Source organism: Triturus cristatus, chromosome 10 (genome assembly GCF_964204655.1).
Source record: "Triturus cristatus chromosome 10, aTriCri1.1, whole genome shotgun sequence".
NCBI lineage: Eukaryota > Metazoa > Chordata > Amphibia > Caudata > Salamandridae > Triturus > Triturus cristatus.
Genome location: NC_140593.1, coordinates 64,804,272 through 64,828,149, shown reverse-complemented (window position 1 = coordinate 64,828,149; position 23,878 = coordinate 64,804,272). Strand labels below are relative to the sequence as shown.

At 46.7% G+C, this 23,878-nt stretch overlaps 1 protein-coding gene across 4 annotated transcripts in view; it reads left to right on the top strand.

The window, feature by feature from the left end:
- Positions 1-23,878, top strand: part of ANKRD28 (ankyrin repeat domain 28) — a 783,346-nt gene that overhangs the window by 648,380 nt on the left and 111,088 nt on the right. For all 4 annotated transcript variants that reach the window (XM_085630427.1, XM_085630426.1, XM_085630428.1 and 1 more), the window contains exon 18: positions 17,376-17,577. In XM_085630427.1, the coding sequence (XP_085486553.1) occupies positions 17,376-17,577 (202 nt within the window). The remainder of the gene's footprint in view (positions 1-17,375; positions 17,578-23,878) is intronic.

The window sequence follows — 23,878 nt, the reverse complement described above, 5'->3', positions numbered from 1 at the left end:
GACAACCCACTTTCTGAGGTGGAAAGTGTAGCCTCTGTCAAAACAGGAGTCTCCTCAAAGCGTGGAAGTGTCCAGGACTTGCCATCTCCTTTTCTGAAAAAGAAGAGAATTCACCTTGAGGAAGTGTCTACAGGCAAAGTCTGTTACCACGTCTGCGCCCCCGAGACGTAGCTCTCAGGCGTCTTTGACTCCGTCAGTACATGTTTCCAGTCAGAAACTGTCAAAACCGTCGACGGGCCCGTCGACGGCCCCTCCGTCGACGAGATCGGCTACTTCATCAGCCTCGTCGACGACGGTGACGACGGTATCGAGCAGATATCCTTCGTCGACGACACTGACTTCGTCGACGTCTTCTCCGTCGACGGTAGTATGTGTGTCTCTTAGAACTATCTCGTCGACGATACCACTCACTTCTTCGTCGACGACTGGGAAGCTGGCGCTTCCGTCGACGTCTACAACTCCGTCGACGATGGATAAAAAGAAGAAGAGGAAATCTTCATAGTCGACGACAGCCCCGTCGACGACATCCTCGTCGACGACAGCCACACCGTCGACGACAGTCCCGTCGACGGCAGCCACCCCGTCGACGGCAGCCACCCCGTCGACGGCAGCCTCCTCGTCGACGACAGCTCCGTCGACGATTACTTCGTCGACGGTCGCCTCGACGACGGTGGGGTCAAATTTTGCGACAATGCCATTGGTGCCAATGTCAACGCCAGCACCGGGGTCTGTGGACAGCTCCTTAATGCTACGTCGTAAGGCCATGCTAGACCCAGTTATGTTACCACCTGGACCACGGCCACCTCGTCAACTATTTCTCTAAGGGGATGAGGACGATTCGGATGAGGGCGATCAGTCTCTTTTTCGGGATGCTCATAGTCCTTCTGAGCTACATATAAAGTGCCAAGAGTCTGAGGAGGATGAATACTATGAACAGGAAGAAGAGCAAAATTCCTCTGCTCCGGTTCCTATGGTGCAGCTTCCTGTGCGGCTTATTTCCAACCTCCAATATATGTTGGAAGATTATAATCGTCGCTTTCCAGCATCCTCTCAAAATTCTCCACGTGAAGCGCCATCTGAGGTTCCACCTCATCCTATATTGCCAACGATACCCACGCCCTCCACAGCCTTCCAATGCAGAGGATGATAATATGGACAATCTGGATACGGAAGAGGGTGAGCTCCCAGAGGACGACTCTATGGCGGACTGGGATGATTACCAAATCAATTCGCCCGCATCACCGCCAAGGTCACCAGTCAACTCGCCACCTGTCGACATAACAGGGTTCCATCAGCTGATGGAGAGAGCAGCGCAACGCTTTCACCTTCCCATGGTGGTTAGGGAAGAGGACTGTTTCTTGTACGACTTGAAGTCCCAGCCTCAGAAGCAAGTACGAGCTGTGCCAATCATAGACTTCATATGGAATGAAGGCATAAAGTTAATGAAGACACCTAATTCTATTCCGGCGGTGCTCCCACGCCTGGAGAAAAAATATAAAGCTCCGGATTCTTCCCCAGCCTGCTTGGTGTCTCAACCTAAGCCGGACTCAGTGATCACACAAGCGGCACAGCGCCGCTCCAAGAATCCATCATCTCCAATGTCGGCGCCTCCGGATCGTGACGGCCGTCGCCTGGATGCCATAGGCAAGAAGTTTTCAACCATGGCGTCAACAACGGTCCGGGCTGCGAATTCTTTGGCAATCCTCGGCCGTTATGATAGACAGATGTGGTCGGACATGGCTGCATTGGTCAAGCTTATACCGGAGGATTCTAGAGCGGAAGCTCAGAAGATCCTGCAAGAGGGTGAGAGGGCGTCATCCGAGATCATTGACTGCTCTGTTGACATCGCATCCACCGGTTTCCGCCAATTGGCGGGAGCAGCCGTCCTAAGAAGACAGGGCTGGCTTCGATCAACCTCTTTTCGGCAAGAGGTCCAAGCTAAGATTTTGGACATGCCATATGACGGGGAGTCATTATTCGGCCAGCATGTGGAAGATGCCTTGCAAACCATAAAAAAGGACACGGATACGGCTCGTTCCCTCGGCACTCTACAGTTTAGGAAGCAGCCCTTTCGAGGTGCGCGCGGCCGCGGCACCTCCTCATCATCCTTTCGTGGCTCCTCGTACCAATACCGCTCGTACAACCAAGGGCAACAACGGTACTTTTCACAACCGCAGCAGTCCTACAGACAGCAAACTAGCAAGTCATATAGAGGAAAGTCGAATTACAGAGGGAATTCAACCAAGAAGCAGTGACTGTGTACGGAAAAAACTTCCTTTTCCCAGTTATCCTCTAGTTCTTGTTGGAGGAAAAATCTCCCAGTTCTTTTCAACCTGGTCCTCAATCACTTCGGACCGCTGGGTACTGGATATTATTTCAAGGGGCCACGCCCTAGAGTTTGTGAAGGTTCCTCCACGCACACCTCCATCCGGGCCACCACCCGCCCATCTCAAAGAACTTTTCAAACAGATCCAAATAATGTTAAACAAGGGTGCCATCGAAGTGGTTCCGAAATATCAAAGAGGGTTGGGATTCTATTCCCGTTTTTTCCTCATACTAAAGAAATCAGGGGAATGGCGTCCCATCCTCGATCTCAGATTGCTCAACAAATTTCTCAAGACTCAGTCCTTTCGGATGCTCACATTGAAGGACATCCTCCAATTCTTTTCTCAGGAGGATTACATGACAACGATCGATCTGCAGGACGCATATTTCCATGTGCCCATTCTACCACGCCACAGGAAATATCTACGATTTCGAGTGGGCCACAAGGATTACCAATTCAAAGTCCTACCCTTCGGACTCTGCTCAGCCCCGCGGGTCTTTACAAAATTCCTGGCCCCGGTGGTGGCTCACTTACGACAAGAGGGTATTCAGATATACCCCTACCTGGACGATTGCCTCATCAAAGCTCAATCCTCCCACCACGCGGCCCTCGATACCCAGCGCTGTCTCGATCTCTTCCAGTCCCTGGGGTTGTCGATCAATGTACAAAAATCTCAACTCACGCCGACTACGTGCAAGACCTTTCTCGGCGCTTGTATCAATACGAGCACAGCCATGGCTTTCGCTTCAGCAGAGCGTCAAGAACGGATTCAACAGCTTGCGAGCTCCATCGCAGCAAAGCAGTCCGTTTCAGTCCGCATATTGAAATCCTTTCTGGGAATGGCGTCCTCATGCATCGCTTTGATCCCTCTCTGCAGACTAAAGAGTCGCATCATCCAAGAGGAGTTAGACAAGCAGTGGCGCCAGGTTTCCGGTTCCTTCAACGATCAGATCGTGGTGTCACCCCGCATGGCTCAAGCGCTGCATTGGTGGACCCATCCAGCCAACATCGCAGCAGGAACATCTTTTCTGTCGACAACCCCAGAACTCGTCCTTACCACGGACGCATCCATGGAGGGTTGGGGCGCACATTTTCAAGATCTATCCGTCAAGGGCCAATGGTCAGCGGCTCAGCGTTGCTGGCACATCAACAGACTGGAACTGATGGCCATTTTCTTGGCGTTGAAATCCTTCCGCCTGCAGTTCCAAGGGAAGTCAGTCCTCATTCAGACGGACAACACCACGTGCATGCACTACCTGAACAAACAGGGCGGGACAAGATCTCCACTGCTCTCCCGTCTGGCGCAGAGGATTTGGAGTTGGACCATACTCCATCAGATGACGTTACAAGCAATTCATCTGCCCGGCATTTCCAATACTCTGGCGGATGCACTCAGTCGGTCAGCATCATCAACCCACGAGTGGGAGTTACATCAACCGACTTTGGAATTTGTCTTCAACCTTTGGGGTCACCCGACAATCGACCTCTTCGCAACCCCGCAGAATGCAAAATGCCAGTCCTACGCAAGCTGGTTTCCCCACCAAGGGTCGTGCGGAAATGCCCTTTCGATCAATTGGTACGGGATATTTGCGTATGCTTTTCCGCCGATTCCTTTGATTCCGCGAGTGCTGCGGAAGATGAGACAACAACCGTGCCATGTACTTCTAATAGCTCCACGGTGGCCTCGGCAAGCATGGTTTTCGGAGTTGCTTCTCCTATCCCAACGCGAGCCCATCCTTCTTCACCTGAAGCCGGATCTGCTGACAATGAACGATGGTCGGATATGCCATCCGAATCCCAGCTCTCTCAGCTTGTCGGCTTGGAACCTGAGCACCTTGAATTTGCTCATTTGAACATTCCTCCAGCCTGCAGGGAGGTGTTAGCTAAGGCAAGAGCTCCATCCACAGTGAAAACGTATAAGCTTAAATGGAAGCGATTTTGTCTTTGGTGTGCTTCCGCCCACATTCATCCTGTGCACGCTCCTCCAGAACACATTCTGCCGTTCTTCCTACAACTAGCGCAGTCTGGATTATCGCACTCTACCTTGAAGGTCTTTCTAGCGGCAATATCTCGCTTCCGACAAGATGGCTCGTCCTCTCTCTATTCATCCAGAGTCATACAACAATTTTTCAAGGGTCTCTTCCGCATGTTCCCGCCCATTCGGCGTCCTCCACCCACGTGGCGCCTGAACATCGTGCTGGCTCAGCTTATGAAGGCGCCCTTCGAACCTATCCACTCAGCGGATGTCAAATTTTTAACTTGGAAAGTGGCTCTCCTCCTTGCTCTGACCTCTTCCCGCAGAGTCAGTGACATTCACGCTTTTACAATAAAGCCTCCGTTCCTTCAATTCAGATCGGACTGTGTCATCCTCCGCACTAATCCGGTTTTTATACCTAAAGTACCATCCGATTTCCATCTTAACGAACCGGTGCTTTTAAAGACTTTTTTCCCGCATCCACAAACCCCGGCGGAGCAAAGCTTACACTCTCTGGACTTGAAGAGATGTCTTAAATTCTACATTAGCAGAACTCAATCCTTTCGCAAATCTGACCAGTTGTTTGTGGCCTACGGGCGTACTTGCAAAGGACAATCGGTCACCAAACCTACGATTGCCCGTTGGGTTTCATCAGCAATCTCTTTTTGCCATCAAAAGGCTGGTAAGCCTCTGTCTTCGGGAGTGAGAGCCCATTCAACGAGGGCTATGTCATCTTCCACTGCCCTGTTCGCTGGTGTGCCCATCCATCAGATATGCCGGGCAGCTACGTGGTCCAGCAGGCACACGTTTACGAAGCACTACTGTCTGGAATCCATTAACGAAGCAGACACGGCTGTGGGACAGGCAGTTCTACGAAATCTGTTTAAATAAGGTGAGCCTCTGCTACTTCCCTCCTCCTGGGGTATTATTGATTGCGTTTTAAATACATTGTCATTGTATTACATGCAATATCAATACGGCTTGGTCAGCCGAATACTGTTTACTGCTTACTATTCTATTCAAGCATGTGAATCTATGAAAGACACCCCAAATACTGGAGAAGAACAAATGTTACTTACCTGTAAACTGTGGTTCTCCAGTATTGGTGTCTTTCATAGATTCACATGCGACCCACCCTCCTCCCCTCAGAGGCTCTCTTCTCCTCTTTCGGCTCTATGGTCACTCTCGTGCTCGAAAATCTGAGGGTCTGAGCCTCTGAGGAGAAGGTTCTAGAGGGTGCTAGCGCCTGATTGGCTGGAGTTTGGACTATAAAATGACAGTGATATGTTAGCAAAGTGATTCTTTTTCTCAATGCTTTCCTATGTCTCAATGCTATCCTATGGTATTTTAACTTGATATGTTATTTGAACTATATATATATAAGTTTATTTGGGTATGTATATACTCTTATGTGGTTATGTATGTGTATATGTATATATACATGATACTTATTGCTTTTTATATATACCGTGGGACTCCCACTTCGACGACGGGGAATATTCAAGCATGTGAATCTATGAAAGACACCAATACTGGAGAACCACAGTTTACAGGTAAGTAACATTTGTTCTTCTTTTGCATGTCCCACTGTTCCGACTGATGGCTCCCCTCGTGATTATCACCCCTAGATCCTGCAAAGCCTGTACTTACCTGACATGCATGGGGGGGGGGGGGTTGGTAGGGTGGGGGATTTATGATTCTATTAGGCTGATCCCCGTTATTTGTATTGGACTTTTCCAGGGCTCTGCCCGGTCACCAGAGATGGGTGGCATGTGGAGGGTGCAGGGTCTCCTCGAGTTAGCATAAATGCTCAGGACTATGTTTCTTTTCTAATAAGCCTGTTAGTAACTTGGTTTGAATCATCCTTTGTTGCCACGAATATACCTTCACTAATCTAACTGATATTGGGCGACTAGCGATTGACTGGGGCATGTAACCAAAACCCCTGGTTTATTATAACGCTTAATATGATCGGGGAATGTTCAATAAACTAATAAAATAGTGTTAAAAAAAAATAATCAAGCGTCAATTACCTTTAGATTCTCTAGTGGTGACCAACGCTAGAAAACGTGCCAACTCTCAAACCTCCGATGATTCTCCACCTCTGGACAAAGAGTCCAAATTATTAGATGCTTCGGGCAAACGAGTTGGTGCCCAAGCAGCTAATCACTGGAGGATAGCCAATGTGCAGGCATCTCTTGCCAGGTATGATAGGGCTCATTACGACCAGCTGGAAACCCTATTGCAGCATTTCCCTGATCAATATAAGACCAAGGCCAATGATTTGATTCAAGAGGGCAAACTAATAACTAATGCATCAATCAAGTGTGCCCTTGATGCATCAGACACAGCATCTGGGTCCATTAACACTAGTGTGTTACTAAGGAGACAGGCCTGGTTGTGCATTTTCTGGCTTCAAACAGGAGGTACAAACAACTATCCTCAATCACAAACAACTTTTTGGCCCAGCTGTGGATACATCTTTAGAAAAAATGAAAAAGGACACGAAGACTGCTAAATCCATGGGAGCATTACAGTCTCCATCCACACGAGGTTCCTTTTGATGCTCCTTCTATAGAGGCGCATCCAAAAACATCAGTACAGGCACTGCTTCTTCCTCCTACAAAAACCCCACACAAACATCCAGGGGTTATTTTAGAGGTGGCTACAGAGGGAATAACAAAGGAGAGGCCGAGGTAACCACAACGCTCACGCCTCTCCCTCTAATTATCAGTGACTTCCCTCCACTCCCTCCAGACCATTCCACTCTGGTCGGAGGGAGACTCTCACAGTTCCTACCTGTCTGGAAATCCATCACTACAGACAAGTGGGTAAGACAAATTATCCAGTATGGTTACTGCCTGGAACTTACAAAAGCTCCACCCAACATACCACCCAAACAATGTCCAATGTCCACGGAATGTCTGACACTCCTCAAACAGGAAGTTTTTTTGCTGCTTCAAAAGCATGCAACAGAACCAGTCCCCATACAACATCAAGGAACAGGAGTTTACTCTCTATATTTCCTAATCCCCCAAAAAGACGGTACCCTAAGGCCAATATTGGACCTCAGACCTCTCAATCTCTACATACAGGCAGATCATTTTCGCATGATCACTCTTCCAACAGGTTCTTCCACTGCTTCAACAAGGCGACTTCCTTGCCACACTAGATCTCAAGGACGCCTACTTCCATATCCTCATACACCCTGCTCACAGGAAATACCGAAGGTTCACAGTGGACGGCCAACACTATCAGTTCAGTCTTTCCATTTGGGGTGACCATAGCACCCAGAGTGTTCACAAAGTGCCTTGCAGTAGTAGCAGCACACTTGCGAAGACAACAAATCCATGTATTTTCATACCTCGACGACTGGCTGATAAAAGCCAACTCATACAACCAGTGTGTTCACCACACTTATCAAACCATTCAGCTGCTACACAACTTGGGGTTCACAGTAAACTACACCAAGTCACACCTTCAACCCTCCTACATACATCAGTATCTAGGAGCCACAATAGACACTTCCAAAGCTCTAGCATACCCCAGTCCAGCAAGGATAGCCAGCATGCAAACCCTCATCTCCAAGTTTCAGCCCCAACACCCTCTCCCAGCACAAGTGTTTATGCAGCTCATAGGAATGATGGCCTCTTGCATTTTCATTGTACCTCACGCAAGAATTCAGATGTGCCCTTTACAGGAATTCTTAGCACGTCAGTGGAACCAGGCTCATGGTCAACTTACAGATCTGGTGTTGGTGGACAGCTGCACACATCGCTCTCTGCAGTGGTGGAACACAAAAAACCTTTCCAGAGGGCGGCTGTTCCTAGAGCCGGTTCCACAGATAGTGCTAACCGCAGACTCATCACTCACCGGCTGGGGAGCCCATCTCATATACCACACAATTCAGGGCAGGTGGACCACTCAACAAACTGTTCCACATCAATTACCTAGAATTACTGGCAATCTTTCTAGCGTTAAAATCGTTTCAAACACATCTCAACAAAGCTGTCATAGTCCGCACTGACAATATGACAGCAATGTATTACATACAGAAACAAGGAGGAAAACATTCCTCTGTCTCACCTAGCGCAAAGTATATGGAGATGGGCCATTCCACAAAACATGTATCTTCTGCCAGAACATCTTCCAGGGGTGAACAATCAGATGGCAGATCTTTTAAGTCGTGAGACTCAACAAATACACGAATGGGAACTTCATCTGCATGTTCTTTAACCCTTCTTCCACATGTGGAGCCAACCAAGACCTAGATCTGTTCGCCACACATGCAAACGTAAAATGCTCAACCTTCGCGCCAGGTTCCCAAACCCGTTGTCCTAGGGCAATGAGATATGGATGAACTGGTCAGGCAGATTTGCGTATGCTTTTCCGCCACTCCTGCTCATTCCGCTAGTAGTACGCAAGCTCAAACAGTCTCTCAAAATGATCCTAGTTGCTCCAACATGGGCATGGCAACCATGGTTCACAACACTACTCGAACTCTCAGTAGTTCCACACCAAAAATTACGTCTCTCCCCAAAGCTGCTAACGCAGAACCTTGGAGAGATAAGGCACCCCAGATCCAGCACAACTGAATCTAGTGATCTGGCTTCTGAAATCTTAGTTAGGTTACCTTAACCTCCCACCGGATTGTATGAACATTATTAAGAAAGCCAGACGCCCCACTACTAGAGCTTGCTATGCAGCTAAATGAAAGATTCGTCATTTGCTGCAATAATAAAATTGACCCATTAGATGCTTTAATTCAGAACATTATCTGCTATTTGCTACATCTACAAAGATGCAATCTGGCATACTATTCAATAAGATTACATCTGGCTGCCGTGGCCGCCTACCTACATAACAGACAACATTTTTCATTGTTTAGAGTACCCGCTATCCAAGCCTTTATGGAAGGCCTTAAAAGGATAATTCCACCCAGACTGCCACCCTCTCCAGTGTGGAACCTAAACATTGTTCTTACTAGACTCATGGGTCCCCTACTTGAGCCTTTACACAAAAGCGAATTACAATTCCTTACATGGAAAGTAGCTTTCCTTGTCGCAATCACCTCTCTCAGAAGAGTAAGTGAGATCCAGGCTTTAACCATACAAGAACCATTCTTACAAATAAATCGTAACAAGGTGGTTCTTAGGACAAATCCTAAATTCCTTCCCAAAGTAATCTCTGCTTTCCACCTTAATCAATCAGTAGTTACCAGTATTTTTCGAAAATCCTGATTACGTAGCGGAAAGAGCTCTTCACATGCTCGACGTCAAAAGAACTTTACTACATAGACGGTACTAAAACCTTTGAAAACAAAGCAACTGTTTGTAGCTTTCTCTCCACTTCATAAAGGCAATCCTATTTCCAAAGCCGGAATTGCCAGGTGGATAGTAAAATGTATTGAAATATGCTATCAGAAAGCAAAACTTATGTTAATAATTCCCCCTAGAGCGCATTCAACATGCAAACTAGGGGCTTCCATGGCCTTCTTAGGGAACATTCCCCTAGAAGTCATTTGTAAGGCAGCATCATGGCCTACAACACACACCTTCACAAAACACTATTGTGTAGATGTGCAGGCAAAGCAACAAGCTTCTGTAGGCCAAGCTGTTCTTAAGACACTTTTTCAAACCACTGCAACCTATACAGGCGACCACCGATACAGGCGACCACCGCTAGGGGAGACACTGCCGTACAGTCTATGCACAGAGTGTGAATTCTGCAGCTTATATGCCTCGAACGGAAAATGCTACTTACCAGTATGCATGTTCTTGGCATATAGAGCTGCAGAGATGCACACGCCCACCCACCTCCCCGGAACCTGTATCTGTTCTAGTGTCATCTTACTTGGATACATTCTCATGGACATCTTTCTGTTTCTTACAAACTTCATCATTTCAATTCATGGCGAAAAACAATCTGAGGATGGAGTCGATGCCCATGCGCACTATCGTCCTAGGGAGGAGTCGCCTATCTCGTGACTACAAAAGACTTCTTCCAAGACAACAACAAGGTGCAAGCATCCGAGCCCAACACCAGATGGCGATCTATGCACAGAGTGTGAATCTCTGCAGCTCTACATGCCAAGAACAGATGCATACTGTTAAGTATCGTTTTCCTTAAAAATGCTCACAGTAGGCCAGGTCCTGTCTCTTGTAGACTACGCAGAATGGATGGTGGCGTTGGACCTGCATGTCGTTATTTCCATATCCCCGCCCTGCAGGCTCACAGGCACTACTTGCGGTTTACGATGGACCGGATCATTTTCAGTTTACAGTGCTCCTTTTGGACTCACCGTGTCCCTTGGGTGTTCACAGAAGTGGTCACAGCACACATTCGGAGATCGGGATGCCAGCCTTCCCGTACTTCGACTGGCTGTTAAAGGCACAGGACGGTGATCCTAACATTGTGGGGTTCAAATTCAGCGTGCCAAAGTCATACTGGACTCCTTCACAGATGTACTAGTTCATTAGGGTTGTTCTTGATCTGGTATGGCTTTGTGCCTTTCCCCCGGACTAAGAGTCCAGGACATTCAGCCTATGGTTCCAATGTTTCAGTCCTGGATCTCCGAGCGGATGGCTCTGAGGCTCATTCATACCAGTTGGCCATACCAGGTGGCGGATGGTTCGGATGCCAAACATACCAGGTTGTATGATGTGGGCTCTGCAGTGTGACCTCAAATCCCATTGGGCACAACATCAGGGTAACCTGTCGGATTGTATCTAGATTTTTGAAGGAGCCTGCAAAAGTTCTGCAGCAGTGGCTTATAACACCCAATTGAGTCCGTAGCAGACCCATCTTCTTATCCAACCCAGAGCCGATATAGGTCACGGATGCATTACTGCTGCGTTAGGGAAGTCATCTGGGAGAGGTGAAGATCAGAGGACTCGGGTTTCTGAAGAAAACCCGCCTCCACATCAATTTGTTGGAGTTAAACATGATTTGTGTGGCTTTGAAGCTCTTCATGCCCATTAGAGGAAGGCTGGTGCAGGTGCATTGTGGAACACTACCTCTACGGGCTAATGCAACAAGCAGGGCAGGGTTTTGGCCCTGTGTCAGGAGGCTTTGCACTGCTGCAAGGGGGCTGGATTTCCAAGGAATTTCTCTGGAGGTAAACCACCTGGTGGGATCATTTTAACACCAGGGTGGACAAATTTGGCTGCTGCTTAGCAGATCACAAATGGCAGGTGCACTTGAAGGTGGCCCAGGTCTTATTGCTGCAATAAGGAGAACCCTTGCTTGATCTTTTCGTCACCGCTGAAAATGTGCAATGTCCGCACTTTGTGTGCATTGGAGTTTTCATAGCCGCTTTTTCGAAGATGCCTTCTGTCCAGAGTGGAGCTTAGTCCTCCTGTATGCCTTCCTGCCACTGTCTCTTCTGTCAAGTGCTGAAGATGACCAGGTACTACCAGGCCCAAGTCATCCTAGTGGCATCGGATTTTGTCAGGAGTCCTCCGATCATGTTGCTTTGGGAGAATCTTCTTTCACAGCAGTAGCGAATTGTTCTGCATGCACCATCTTTGGAGATTGAGGGGGGCGACATTTGATCTCCTTCTGCCTTCCCCAGAGGTCATTGATGTCATCTTGGTAGAGTGGCATCCTTCCACACAATCAGTTTATATGCCAGTTGTTGGGGAAAACATTGTACACTTCACTCCTATTAAAATTCATTTGGCAGCTTTACTGCCAGTAGAAAATGTCCTTCAAAGCCATTTTGTCTTATTCAAAATCTCTGTGGTGTTTAAAACTAGAGGGAATTAAAGTTTTTCCCCGGTACGTAGACCATCTGCTCCCAGGTAGTGGGACATCGTACTGTCATGTCTTCCGGGCACACCATGCAAACTAATCCATAAAGCTTCCTTACAACACCTTTCCTGGAAAGCCACTTTCCTTTTAGCTAATATATCGGCACACAAGGTTAGCAGTGTACAGACCTCTTCAGCTCTATTTCTTTAAAAGGTTCGTGAATGAGGTGTTTTTAGGAAAAGGTGCATGTTTTCCAGTTCTCTTTCTACTTTTGCCTTTTTAAAAGTTAATAGATGGAATATAACCTATTTTATTGGCTGCTAAAATATTTGTCACGTTAAAAGATTTGACCTACATGAATTAAGGGAAAAATGAAACACACAAGTAGAAATATTTACAAGTGCTCCATGGTCCTGTGGGGGTGGGTACTAATCTGTGCTTATTTCAACGGAGTTTCCCATGAATGAGAACTAGGACTACAGGTAAGAAACCTTTCTTTCTCCAGCACATCTCCCTCTCTAAGACTGTGCAGGGGCACTGGAACGGACAGCTGGACGAATCGGGGCAGGATACTTACCTTCAGTCTCCATGTCCTGGAGACACTTCAAGGACCATTTTCGATGAACATGACTTTGCAGAGGCAGCCTTTACTAAAGAAGAATAAATTCTATTCATTACAAGATATTCAGAAAACCACAGTAGAATCGAGAATGAAGTGATCATTCTCACTGGAGCGTATGAAGTGTACCGAACCTTCCACCCTCCCTCACACACCCTTTTCCTGTTGAAGATATAATGGTGCTTGATATCAATGAGCAGCCAAAGTGCAGTGTTGGGGCATGGACTGCGATTGTGGACGCAGCTAGTGCAAGAAAACGTGACCTCGTTGTCAAAGCTGTTGGAAAGAGAAAAAGATTGCAAAATACAAATCTTTGATTCATACTGCCTCCTCCAGCAGAAGAGGCAAGGTTTGGTAATCCACGGAGTTTGATGCCCTATTTGAGCAATCTCTAATGTACAACTCTGCTCATTTCTTCCATAATTTTCTTAACAGAAGCATTTAAACATAAAGTTGTGATTGTTACTGAACACAAATTATGGAAAATTCTTAAGTAATTGTAGATCTATTTTGAGGAAATTACATGGGAGGTGATATCATTTATTCCTAGATTGATCGATTAGTAGTGAGCAATTGATTTTTTATGGAAGGCTCTTGTAGAGAGCCATTAGCTTGACTACCAGATTGTAAATTAGATTATTCACTGAATTACTTTAAAACAATGGAAAAACAAAAACATTTCTGCTAATGTTATGTCGCCAAGGGAAGCACTCGCTTCCTCAATTTTCCTCCACCTTGTCCATATCTCTAAATATCCTTCTCGCATAATTGTGGGCGATGTTCTTCCATGTCACACACCTTCTCTTCCCCCCCCCCCCCCCCCCCCCCCTCTCTTGACCTGAGGTGTTTGAATGTCCTCCGTCTGTCGCCGTTTGTAGGAAGTTTGGTTTCTGTTGCCGTACCCCCCCCCCCCCCCCACACACACATACACACACTTTTTCCCAGAATTCTGATTCACTTTGACCTGATGTTCCCTGGGTCCCTGCCAATCAGGTTCCCAGGGCATGTGTTCTTTCCCAAAACTGTAACTTTGTACCCCCAAGTGGCATCTCTCTGGCCACATGCAAGTCCCTTGTAAAAAGTACCATAGTTACCAAGGATACTGTGACCAGGGAAGGCCTCTAAGGGCTGCAGCATATATTGTGCCACCCTTAGATGCCCTATACCTTAACACACACACATTGCCATTGCAGGTCGTGAGTTTTGTTGCGCAGAAAAGGGAAGTCGACATGGCACACATTCCTGTGTAACATCCCTGTAACCCACTGCCTATGGTATAAGTAAGACACCCCTCTAGCTGGGTGCACTATACCACTGGTAAGGGTAAAGTTGCATGAGCACTGTACCCCTACAGTGTCGAAGTCCATTCCTAAACATTGTAAGTGCAGTAAAGCCATAAAGAGTATATGGTCTGGGAGTTTGTCATTGCGAACTCCACAGCACCATAATGGCTTTACTGAAATTGCAGAAGTTTGGTAGCAAACATTTCAACATAATAAACCCACATTGATGCCAGTGTGGGATTTATTATAAAATGCATTCAGAGGGCATCTTAGAGATGCCCCCTGAAAAACGACCAGCCTCTGGTGGGTTCCCTGACTGGTAAACACCAGCCTGCCACCACAAGACAAGTTACTGAGCCCCTGGGGTGGGAGCCTTTGGTCCCTGATCGCAGAAACAAAGACTTTCCGGGGGAGCGGTGTTCACACCTCCCCAGGTCAGGAAGAGCCATCGGTGGCAGGGGAGCTCCAAAGGCCTTGTCGCCTTTGTAATGCAACACCCAGCCTCTCCTGCTCTGAGTAGCAGGCTCCCTTCCTGTCTTCCCTCCTTTTCGGTGGAAAGACCAGCCGGAAAAACTAGAACAGCTCAGAAGGTGAAGCCCACTCTTCAGTGCCCGCCATCTTGCCGAAGGCAGACACTCCAATCAGAGTTGGGGATTGTGCCTTCTCCCCCACGTGGGGTGAGCACACCAAGGGTGTAGTCACCCCAAGGTCAGTAGCCCATTGTCTACTGACCTCGAGACCCCTGGTAACCAACAAGTGCAGAACTTCTCACTGTGAAACAACAACCTTGCTATTTACATGCACAATGCAAAGAAAGAAATGTAATTTGGCACCAGTACCACCATCCGTAGCCGCATGGCTCCTGTGAACATTAAATTAAAACACCTGAACCTCCCTAAAAGATATTTAGCAGTAGTTAGAGGCCGGAAATCTAGATATTTGCAAATGCTATGCAGCAAAGTGGCTGTTATGATTTATCTGTAGATTCCTCACCTTTTGAATATCCAAGGTGTCAGTTCAAAACCGGAAGCTTTTTTACGGATTCAATATTAGGCCTAGGATATTCGAAAGGTGAGGAGGCTGCAGGTAGATGCACCTGAAAGATCGTTACTCAAGGCAAGTAACTTTCTTCCTCCTGCATTGGACAAATTCATGATTCTGAAGATGGCATGATTAGTGAGACAAATGGCATTCAATACTTAATGCATTTGTTATATTGTGAGCATCTCTCGGGCTATGTTTGTTGGCAGTAGTGACGTATTCCAAGGAACATGTAAAAACCAAACTGTTAGCACTACACCACAAGTTATTAAGAGGCTCCTGGAAGAAACAAAGAAAATTGTGTCCACTATAATTAATTCCACCATCAGCATAGTGTAGAATCCAAGCACTGCTCTAATGCAATTATTAAACCTCTTTTTGAACCAATGCATACGGCCACACCAAAACACCTTAGCCTTTTTGGCAGCAATCATATCACTACATAGGTTGTGTTAAGTACAAGCCACTTACTGTACAGAAAGTATACTTTCAGATGCATAAAGATAAGATATTGATGAGAACTAACCACAAATTCAACCCACAAGTGGTTTCAAATTTCTTTTAAAATTCTCCTCTGCTTCAGACATCCAAAGCCTCAGACACTGCACATCATCCAGACCTTGATATCTAGCTCCGACTTGCTCAACCCAATCATGACAGAATTCCTAATATTTGCCAGGAATAACAAGATACAATACAAATCTGGCTCAATGACCTGAACCATGACCGCTTCGAACCTTAACTCTTGACGAATGCCAAATCACTAAGGATTCACCCTGTACACCTACCTCTCCCTCAGGGAACACATTGCCAAAAAAACAGACTGATGGTACCAACTCACTCTTCTAAACAAAGTGAAACTGTTTCTTCCGGAGAGCAACTTGTACTCTTGAATGATGTTAATGCCCTACTCCCCAGGCTCCACCCAGCACCTCGTAGAGGCATCGTACACCGGGTAGCACGTCTCATCTAGTGCCTGATGAAATTTGACCATATCACCTCAATCTCAATGGCACTCCATTGGCTTCCCTTGCCAGCCTGCAGCATTTTCAAAACAAGCTGCATAGTTTACAAAGCCGTCACCACCAGCACCCCATCTCTGGTGGTTCTCGGCACACATGCAGCCGCAGACTAAGAAGTACAGTAAAGAAAAAACAAGACAAAGGCGTGTTCCATTTAAGCCCCAGGATATGAATCAACATACCTGTATCCATCAGGACTGCCCTATCGTTGCACCAATTAAGAGTTGTAAACTCACCTCTATCACAATGCATTAAACATCCATAACTCGGCCTTTTCTCCCATCACTTGCTGAATCTAAGCGTGCCTTTGACCATGGACAGTGCCGGCTGCATTTTGGCTAGATTCCCATCATCGGAAGAACTATGTATACACATATACATGCGACGGAGGAAGCAACACAGAGCATAGGGGATTTTGCAAAGAGAAGAAGCAGAGATGGTCCAGAGGCTGTACTCCATGACACACAAGATGGATAAGCTGGGACAAGGAAAGCTATCAAACAAGAAGCAATCACATAAGAGGGGTAAAGCCAATGAGCGGTAGGCAGTCAGTGGGTTATAAGCCCATATAAGCTCTGGGTATGCCCACAGTAGGTCTTTTGCAGCCACACAGACCAAAAAATGACTTTTAAAGTTCAGCATTTTTTTAAATGGCATGGGTAATAATGAAGGACACGACATTACCTTTACAGTTTCAACTCAACTTTGATGTCAACATTTTAAAAGTCGACTTTATTCCATACTACCACATCTGATGATAGGGGATTATTTGAATTTCTTAATGTCCTGCCTGGTGTTAATGTGAGTGATCCTTTCTATGTCATGGTAGCCTGAGTTTATCGGGAATAGCACTTAATACACAGTATCCCTAGTAAATGTATATGTAGTGAATTGTATGACCAATCATAATAAGAGGGAATGTCCCTGCCCTTTTTGTCAGCCTATATTTACACATGAAACACTTCCCTCTAGATCTGAAAACCATGCTGTCTTCATATCCATGTTGCCCCTTTATTCCATCTGGTGTAGAACACCTCATCTTAAAAATCCTATGATCATATTACAACAGGTGTGAGATAGTATTCTGAAGTACACTAAACCGAGCATGCCAAGTATTTGGACTCTTAGAATGGTGAAAAATGATTTACACCGAGCAAGAAAGCAAGCAGTGGTACAGTGCTGAGGTTCCATGGCTGTCAACATTGCTTGCACTCTCCGGTTTAATAATGTTTTCCATTACTTACATTTAAAATATTTTTGTCTTGATTGAGCCCTGTTGATATCAAAGAGACTGTAGTTAAGCACTTAGCAGTGAACCGTATATTGACCTGTTCTAACCTAACTTTGTTTTCTGTAGGCCTATCACGGTCACCACCAGGCGCTGGAAGTTCTGGTGCAGTCGTTGCTAGACCTGGATGTAAGGAACAGCACTGGAAGAACACCTCTGGACCTTGCTGCTTTCAAGGGGCACGTTGAATGTGTGGATGTCCTCATTAATCAAGGAGCCTCCCTCCTAGTGAAAGACTACGTGGTAAAGAGAACACCCATTCATGCTGCAGGTATGCTGCTGCACATACATTGTGTAGTAAAATGTCATTACTCTGAAAGAGACCTAGTCTAAATTCTTTTAAAATCGTCCTTTTTAACCCTCGGACTGGCCTGTTGACACTTATCAGGTGTGTCCAGTATAACCTTAGGATGTGAATGTACAGTATGTCATGGGGTCCAGGTTTTGGGTTGGATTTAGAGCGAGTGTGAGAAATTTGTAAGGGGGGTGCTGAGCTGTTCTTTAGTGACATTTGAGATAGTAGCAAGCTACTGTTTGTAATATTGCAGACTGTTACTGACATTTATCTTACTGGCAGCTTCTGTAATTACGCACTCTTTGAGATTGCATGCATACCTTAGAGATTCATTTTACAATTAAAAAACCTGCTGCTGATCTAAATGTGTCTGCGACATTACTCTCATTAGCACTTCTATCCCACAACCAGTCCTTGGGAACAGGATCTTGATAAACAACATATTTAAAAATATTTGCTGAAGAAGCTTTACCTGACCTGCAAGTTTTCACAATCAGTATGCCACGGTTATTTCTAACATTTAATGATGCGTAGGGCATCTTATGGTGCCTGCAGAGGACTTGTAATCCTATTTCATGCTCTTTTCCTGTTCATAAGTCCACCTGCTGATCCCTGTGTCACAGCTCCTCAGCCTGCTCACACTTCATAACTCTGCTAAGAAGTTAGGTCCATGATGGGCTACATCAGTCACTCACTTTCTGCTTCAGGCATGTGTCACAACCCCACCCTTTCCAGCACTCCACATCCTGTGAATGGCTCTGACACACCTTTGTCCAAAGAAAGGCATGTTCCCCTGGCTCCCTGCAGTATACACAACCTCCTTCAAAGAATGAATCTCGCCTTTCTTCTCTTTGCACATGCTGCTGTGTATAATCTCCATCACACATAAGGCTTCTATCAAACTGTTTCTGATGGATACTTGTAACCACAGATTCCTCACCTTGTGAGTACCCCTGGGCGCGCTAGACTGGATCCGGATTTTTCTTCATTTCCCTTGCATACATGTAGGTGGCTTCATGCGGGTCTGTACCTACTCTGAAGTGACACCAGAGGCACATGTGTGCTGAGGTTCCTTTCTTTCCATGTCTTCGGATACGGATCCAACTTTTCTGTTTGAGGGGATTTTTCGTCCAAATTCTCCCACGGTGTGCAAGTATGTCGCCTCCAAAAGCTACAGGACTTATGCCCTAAAGTGACTGTCACAAACAGATGTCTTTGAGACCCCCACCAGGTTTTCTCTCGTGCTTGGGCTCATCACATAACTCCAAGTCTTGCTAGGACTGCGTCAGGATGACTCTGAAGGCGATTCTGGACAGCAATGATGAACTCTACATTGGCAAACATTGTCAGTAGGCACATAACGGCTGATCTCAGTTGAAGTCAAGGGTGTAAACCTGATTTTCGTTGGCCAGTTCATTGTCTGGAAAGGTCCTCTTCACATTCAGTTGTAAGATAAATCAAAGTCAACGAAAAAACACACTAGGTCCAAGTGTGACTCCATCCTCCGCCTGCTCATCAGGAGAAGTTATGTGGATGTCAGGAAGCCTCTTGATCTCGGTCACAGAACCAATACGTCACTCTATCCCAAACTAACATGAATTCCCAGGTCATATCAGCGACGCAGTCAGAGGTCGAGGCCTTCAAGGAGGCAATGGTACACACCTTTGTACGCCCTTTAAGCTCCCTCTGGCATCCCCCTGGTCCCCAAGAATCCTACAAGTCCTCCACTCAGATTACCGTTGGTGGATCCTTTTTCAGTGTCTGTGCCTCTTGACTGAGATGTGGAGTCAACCCTGGCTTTGTTGGCCTGAGCCCACCCCAACATCAATCCTAGTGCCCAAGGTTTCGCCAGCCCCCTGCACGTTGGCGACCAGAGGAAAAACAGATAATTCTTTTGGACGTGGAAGTAAATCTGATACAACTCTGTGGAAGTTGTTCCCCCCGCACTCTCTGGTGCAACCGGTTCAGCCTCGTTCTAATTCAGATGGGACAATGCCCTTACCCAGAACTCTAAATGTTCCCTTTGTTCCAGTTATGGAGCAACATGATAGAGATGCCAGTGGTTTGGACACATCCCCAGACAATGCATTTAATTCCTCACCCAAGCCCCTCCACAGAAGAATGTGCTTCATTTGCTGTGGTGATACGGGGGCTGCAGGACTTTTATACATCCAGCTTCCATCTGTCAAAGTCCAGGCAGATATTCTGACTGCATTCCTGTAACCTAGACAGACTTCAACAGAACCACTCCTCCCCCTTGCGGATACACTAATAGGCACCTGGAAAAGGTTTAGCCTTTGCCTGCTAGTTAGGTTTGATAGACAACACCTATGTGCTCCAGGAGAACCACATTTTCTCCTTCAACATCCTGTGCCTGAAAGCCTAGTGTTGCAGGTGTCAATAAGCAGAATCAACTCAAATCCATTCCGTACTTCATTTCCTGATAGAGAATCCAAAAGAATGGAGGCATTCGGAAAGCGGATGTTCTCTTCTGCCAGTCTCACACTCCACTCCATGAATGTTATTTGCCTCCTGGGATGCTATTTGCATGCATTGTGGAACATGATTGGTAAGATCCTGTGCACAGTCCTGAAATAATCTTGGGCAGATTATATAGAATGGCCAAGATGCAGCAACAAAACAAACGCCTGCTTGGGCAAGGCAGCCGGTACTAGTGTGGTGCTTGTTTTGTGCCCACCTGTAGATGAGATCCAGAGGCGTTTCTAGTAAATTGCGGGCATCCCTGATGGATATGCCATTTGACTATTTTGTGACCAGGCAGACCCTGCCCTGGAAAGCTTCAAAGAGAGCAGAGTCACAGTTCCCTCCTACAGCCTTTCTTCACCCAGCAGCAGTATCCCTAGTTGTTTTTCCCCTTTTGAGGCTTCAGTAGGGGTTTGGTGCAACAACCACACCAAGATACACTGTAGGGGATAACGCCCAGGCCCTCAGGGGAAACTTACTGCTTAGTATCCCACCTCCAAACCACATCAACTTGCTCTCAGTACCTCATGGCCAATCCGTTGGAGGCAGGGTAAGGCAGGACCTCCACAGGTGGCAGAGCATCTCATCCGACATTTGGATGCTTAATCTTTCAACAAGGATATGAACTACCATTTTTTTATTTACCGCCGCATATACCTACTCCGGAGTGGCTGTCAAACACCCACTTTTAAATCCTACAGAAGGAAGCCCAGGCTCTTTTAGCCAAAGGAGACATTGAGATGATGGTTCTGGTACCAGAAATGGAGACTGTATGTTACTCCAGTTATTTCCTGGTGAAGGAGGACGACGGCCTCTTCGACCTTCGCCGTCTCAACTTCTTTCTCAAGAAGCCCATGCTGGTCCAAGTTCTATCTGCCCTGGATCCAGGTGACTGAACAGTTGCATTGGATTTGCACGATGCCGATTTCCACATCCCAATGTTGCAGACCCATAGGTGTTGCCTGCGGTTCAAAGTGGGGCATGAGCATTTTCAGTGCTCCCTTTTGGCCTCACCAGTACCCCTCAGTTGTTCACATAATTGATGGTGGTGGCTGCCGTCAATCTTTGGAGGTTGGGAATACCAGTCTTCCCATACCTAGACTACTGGCTGCTGAAGGCAGGCTTGTCACAATCTGTCATAGACCATCTCCAGATGACAGCGAATCTCCTCAAATCTTTGGGGTTCTCAGTAAACGTGTTGAAGTCGCACCTTCCTAGAGGCTCCTGTTCATCAGAAATGTTCTGCATATCGAACTCTTTCGAGCCTTTCCAGTGGCTCAACAAGTCTAGGACATTTGGTCAATGATCGCCATGCTCCAGCCTCTCTCCTTTGTCTCGTGAGAGTGGCTCTGAGGCTCCTTGGCCTTCTTGCATCCTAGTTGTGGAGCATGCCAGATAGCATATGAAAGGGATCTGAAAACTCAGTGGGCTCCGCACCAAGGCAAACTGGTTCTATTTAATTCCGTTCAGGTTTCGAAAGACTGCAAAAGATCTGCATCTGGATTTATGGCAGAACCCTCTCACTAACCCACACAACTGAGTGGCGGGTGCATCGTTGCTTTGTTGGGCAGGCAATCTGGGGGAGGTGGAGATCAGAGGGGTCTGGTCTCTGGGCGAGACCTGCCTCAACATCAGTCAGTTGGCCATCCTCTTCATCATGGGGACTAGCTCAGGTTCTCACAGACTTCTCCACCTCCATGAGCTACTGCCACAACCAGGGCAACATGGAGTACTGTGTCCAGTCACAAAACAATTATACCCTTGGGTCTGAAAACATTACTAGCCTTGCTGATGAAGGGACCACCACCCAGGAGAATTCCTTTCGTAGGACTGTTTCCGTTACCCACAAATGGTGGCATGCTTCATCTTGGGGGAACCTCCTCGTATCCTGGGGCCTTGTCGCAATACGGGCTACAACCCCTTACTGAGAGGGAGGAGCTCAAGGATGTTCTTGTTCTAAGGGAAGTACATCCTAAACACCTAGTAGTAGAGCTCTGGTTGCTGAGGGCAGCAGAGCAAAGAAGGAAAAAGTGATTAAAACCACATGATTCACTACAAAATCTTTAATAGGGCGATCCTGTGTTAGGATTAAAGACAGCATGGCACTGCGGGACTAATTAAACCCACTTGTGTGTCACAGAAGTCGACGTGTTTCAGCTAATGACCCAACTGGTGACTTACTGCCAGTGAATCCTTCATCCCCAGAAGCTCCATAGCATCACTGGATGTTTTTGTATATATCATTATGATGATTTGTGGATTTTTTTGAGCACACTTGAGCAGCAGCACCCATAGGTCCTGAAGAACGCTGCTGCACCAGTTGGATCATTTTGTAGTGAACCCTGTATTTAGTTTGAATAACTTTTTCCCCCATTTGCTCTGCTGCCCTCACCACCCCAAGCTCTACTTTTGGTAATTTAGTATACCTCCCTTAGTACACAAAGCATCCCTGAGCTCCTCCCACTCAGAGAGGGGGTTCTAGCCCATAGCCTGACTAGGCATCACGATGCGAAGAGGTTCCCCAATGATGAAGCATGCCAACATTGGTGGGTGAGGGAAGCAGTCCTTAGAAAGGTATTCTCCTGGGTGTTGTCCCTTCATCAAGGATAGTAATGTTTCCAGACCGAAGGGTTTACTTTTGTGTTGACTTATGAAGTAGGGGAGCTAACCTTTGCAGATCTTTAAACCTAGTCAAGCCCTGGTTTGTGAAATGGTCCTGTGTCCTGTGTCCATTGCCAGTGGGCTCTGTACATCTGGAACTGAGTGATCCGCCAGGGCATCACCTTGGTAACCAACCACCTTGCAGAATCTTTGAACACCAGGGTGGATAAACTCAGCTGGCGTTGACTAGCGGATCACGAATGGCAATTACACTCAAAGGTGGCACTGGGAATCTTCCAGCAAAGGTAAGAACCCTGGATCAAGCTTTTCACCACCATGGGAGAACATAGTGGCCAAAGTTTTGCTTGTTGGAGTCCCCAAAGTGACACTTCCTCGAAGACACTTTCTGTCTAGAGTGGGTCTCGGACTCCAGTGTGCCTTCCTGCTGCGGCCTCTCCTGCGCTAAGTTCTTAAGATCATGAACTATTGAGCCCCAAGTCATCTTAATGGTTTCGGGTTGGACCAGGAGAGTGTAGTGCACCGGACATCTGTCCGTGAGCATCTGTCCACGGATCTGGCTTCAAGAGCATTTTCTGTCAGAGCAACAGGGCAGTGTCTTGCAGCAGAGTCTGCACAGCTTACCCATCCATGTGTGAAGACTGAGGGGCAACAGTTCACTTCTTTACACCTCCATCCCGAGGTAGTGGATGTCATCTTAGCAGCTAGAAAACCTATTTACACTGGATATTGGGTGACGTTTGTTGCTTGGTGTACCTTTTGGTTGTTAGAACCACTACAGGCTAAATTGTTGGATGTATTGCTTTTTGTGGCATCCTTGTCCCAGCAAGGCCTTGCTATAAGCACTGTATAAGGTTATTTATTAGCCTTGTCGGGGTTTTTGTTTGCCAGACCAACCATCGTTTAAATAGCCTGTGATGTGTTTTCTGAGAAGGTTACTCCACGCTTCCCCCCTCAAACCTATTGTGATACCAGATTGGCAACTTGATTTGATTCCTCATACTTTGTGCACCTAATTTAAACCTGTGTACAGCTCCCCTCTGTCATGTAACTCTGAAATAGTCTTTCTCATTGCAATTGCATCAGCTTGTCGCATGAGTGAGTTGCAAGTGCTATCTGTCCAGCAAGCATATGCTGCCTTTTTCCGTTGGTACTACAGACTAAAGCGGCATTC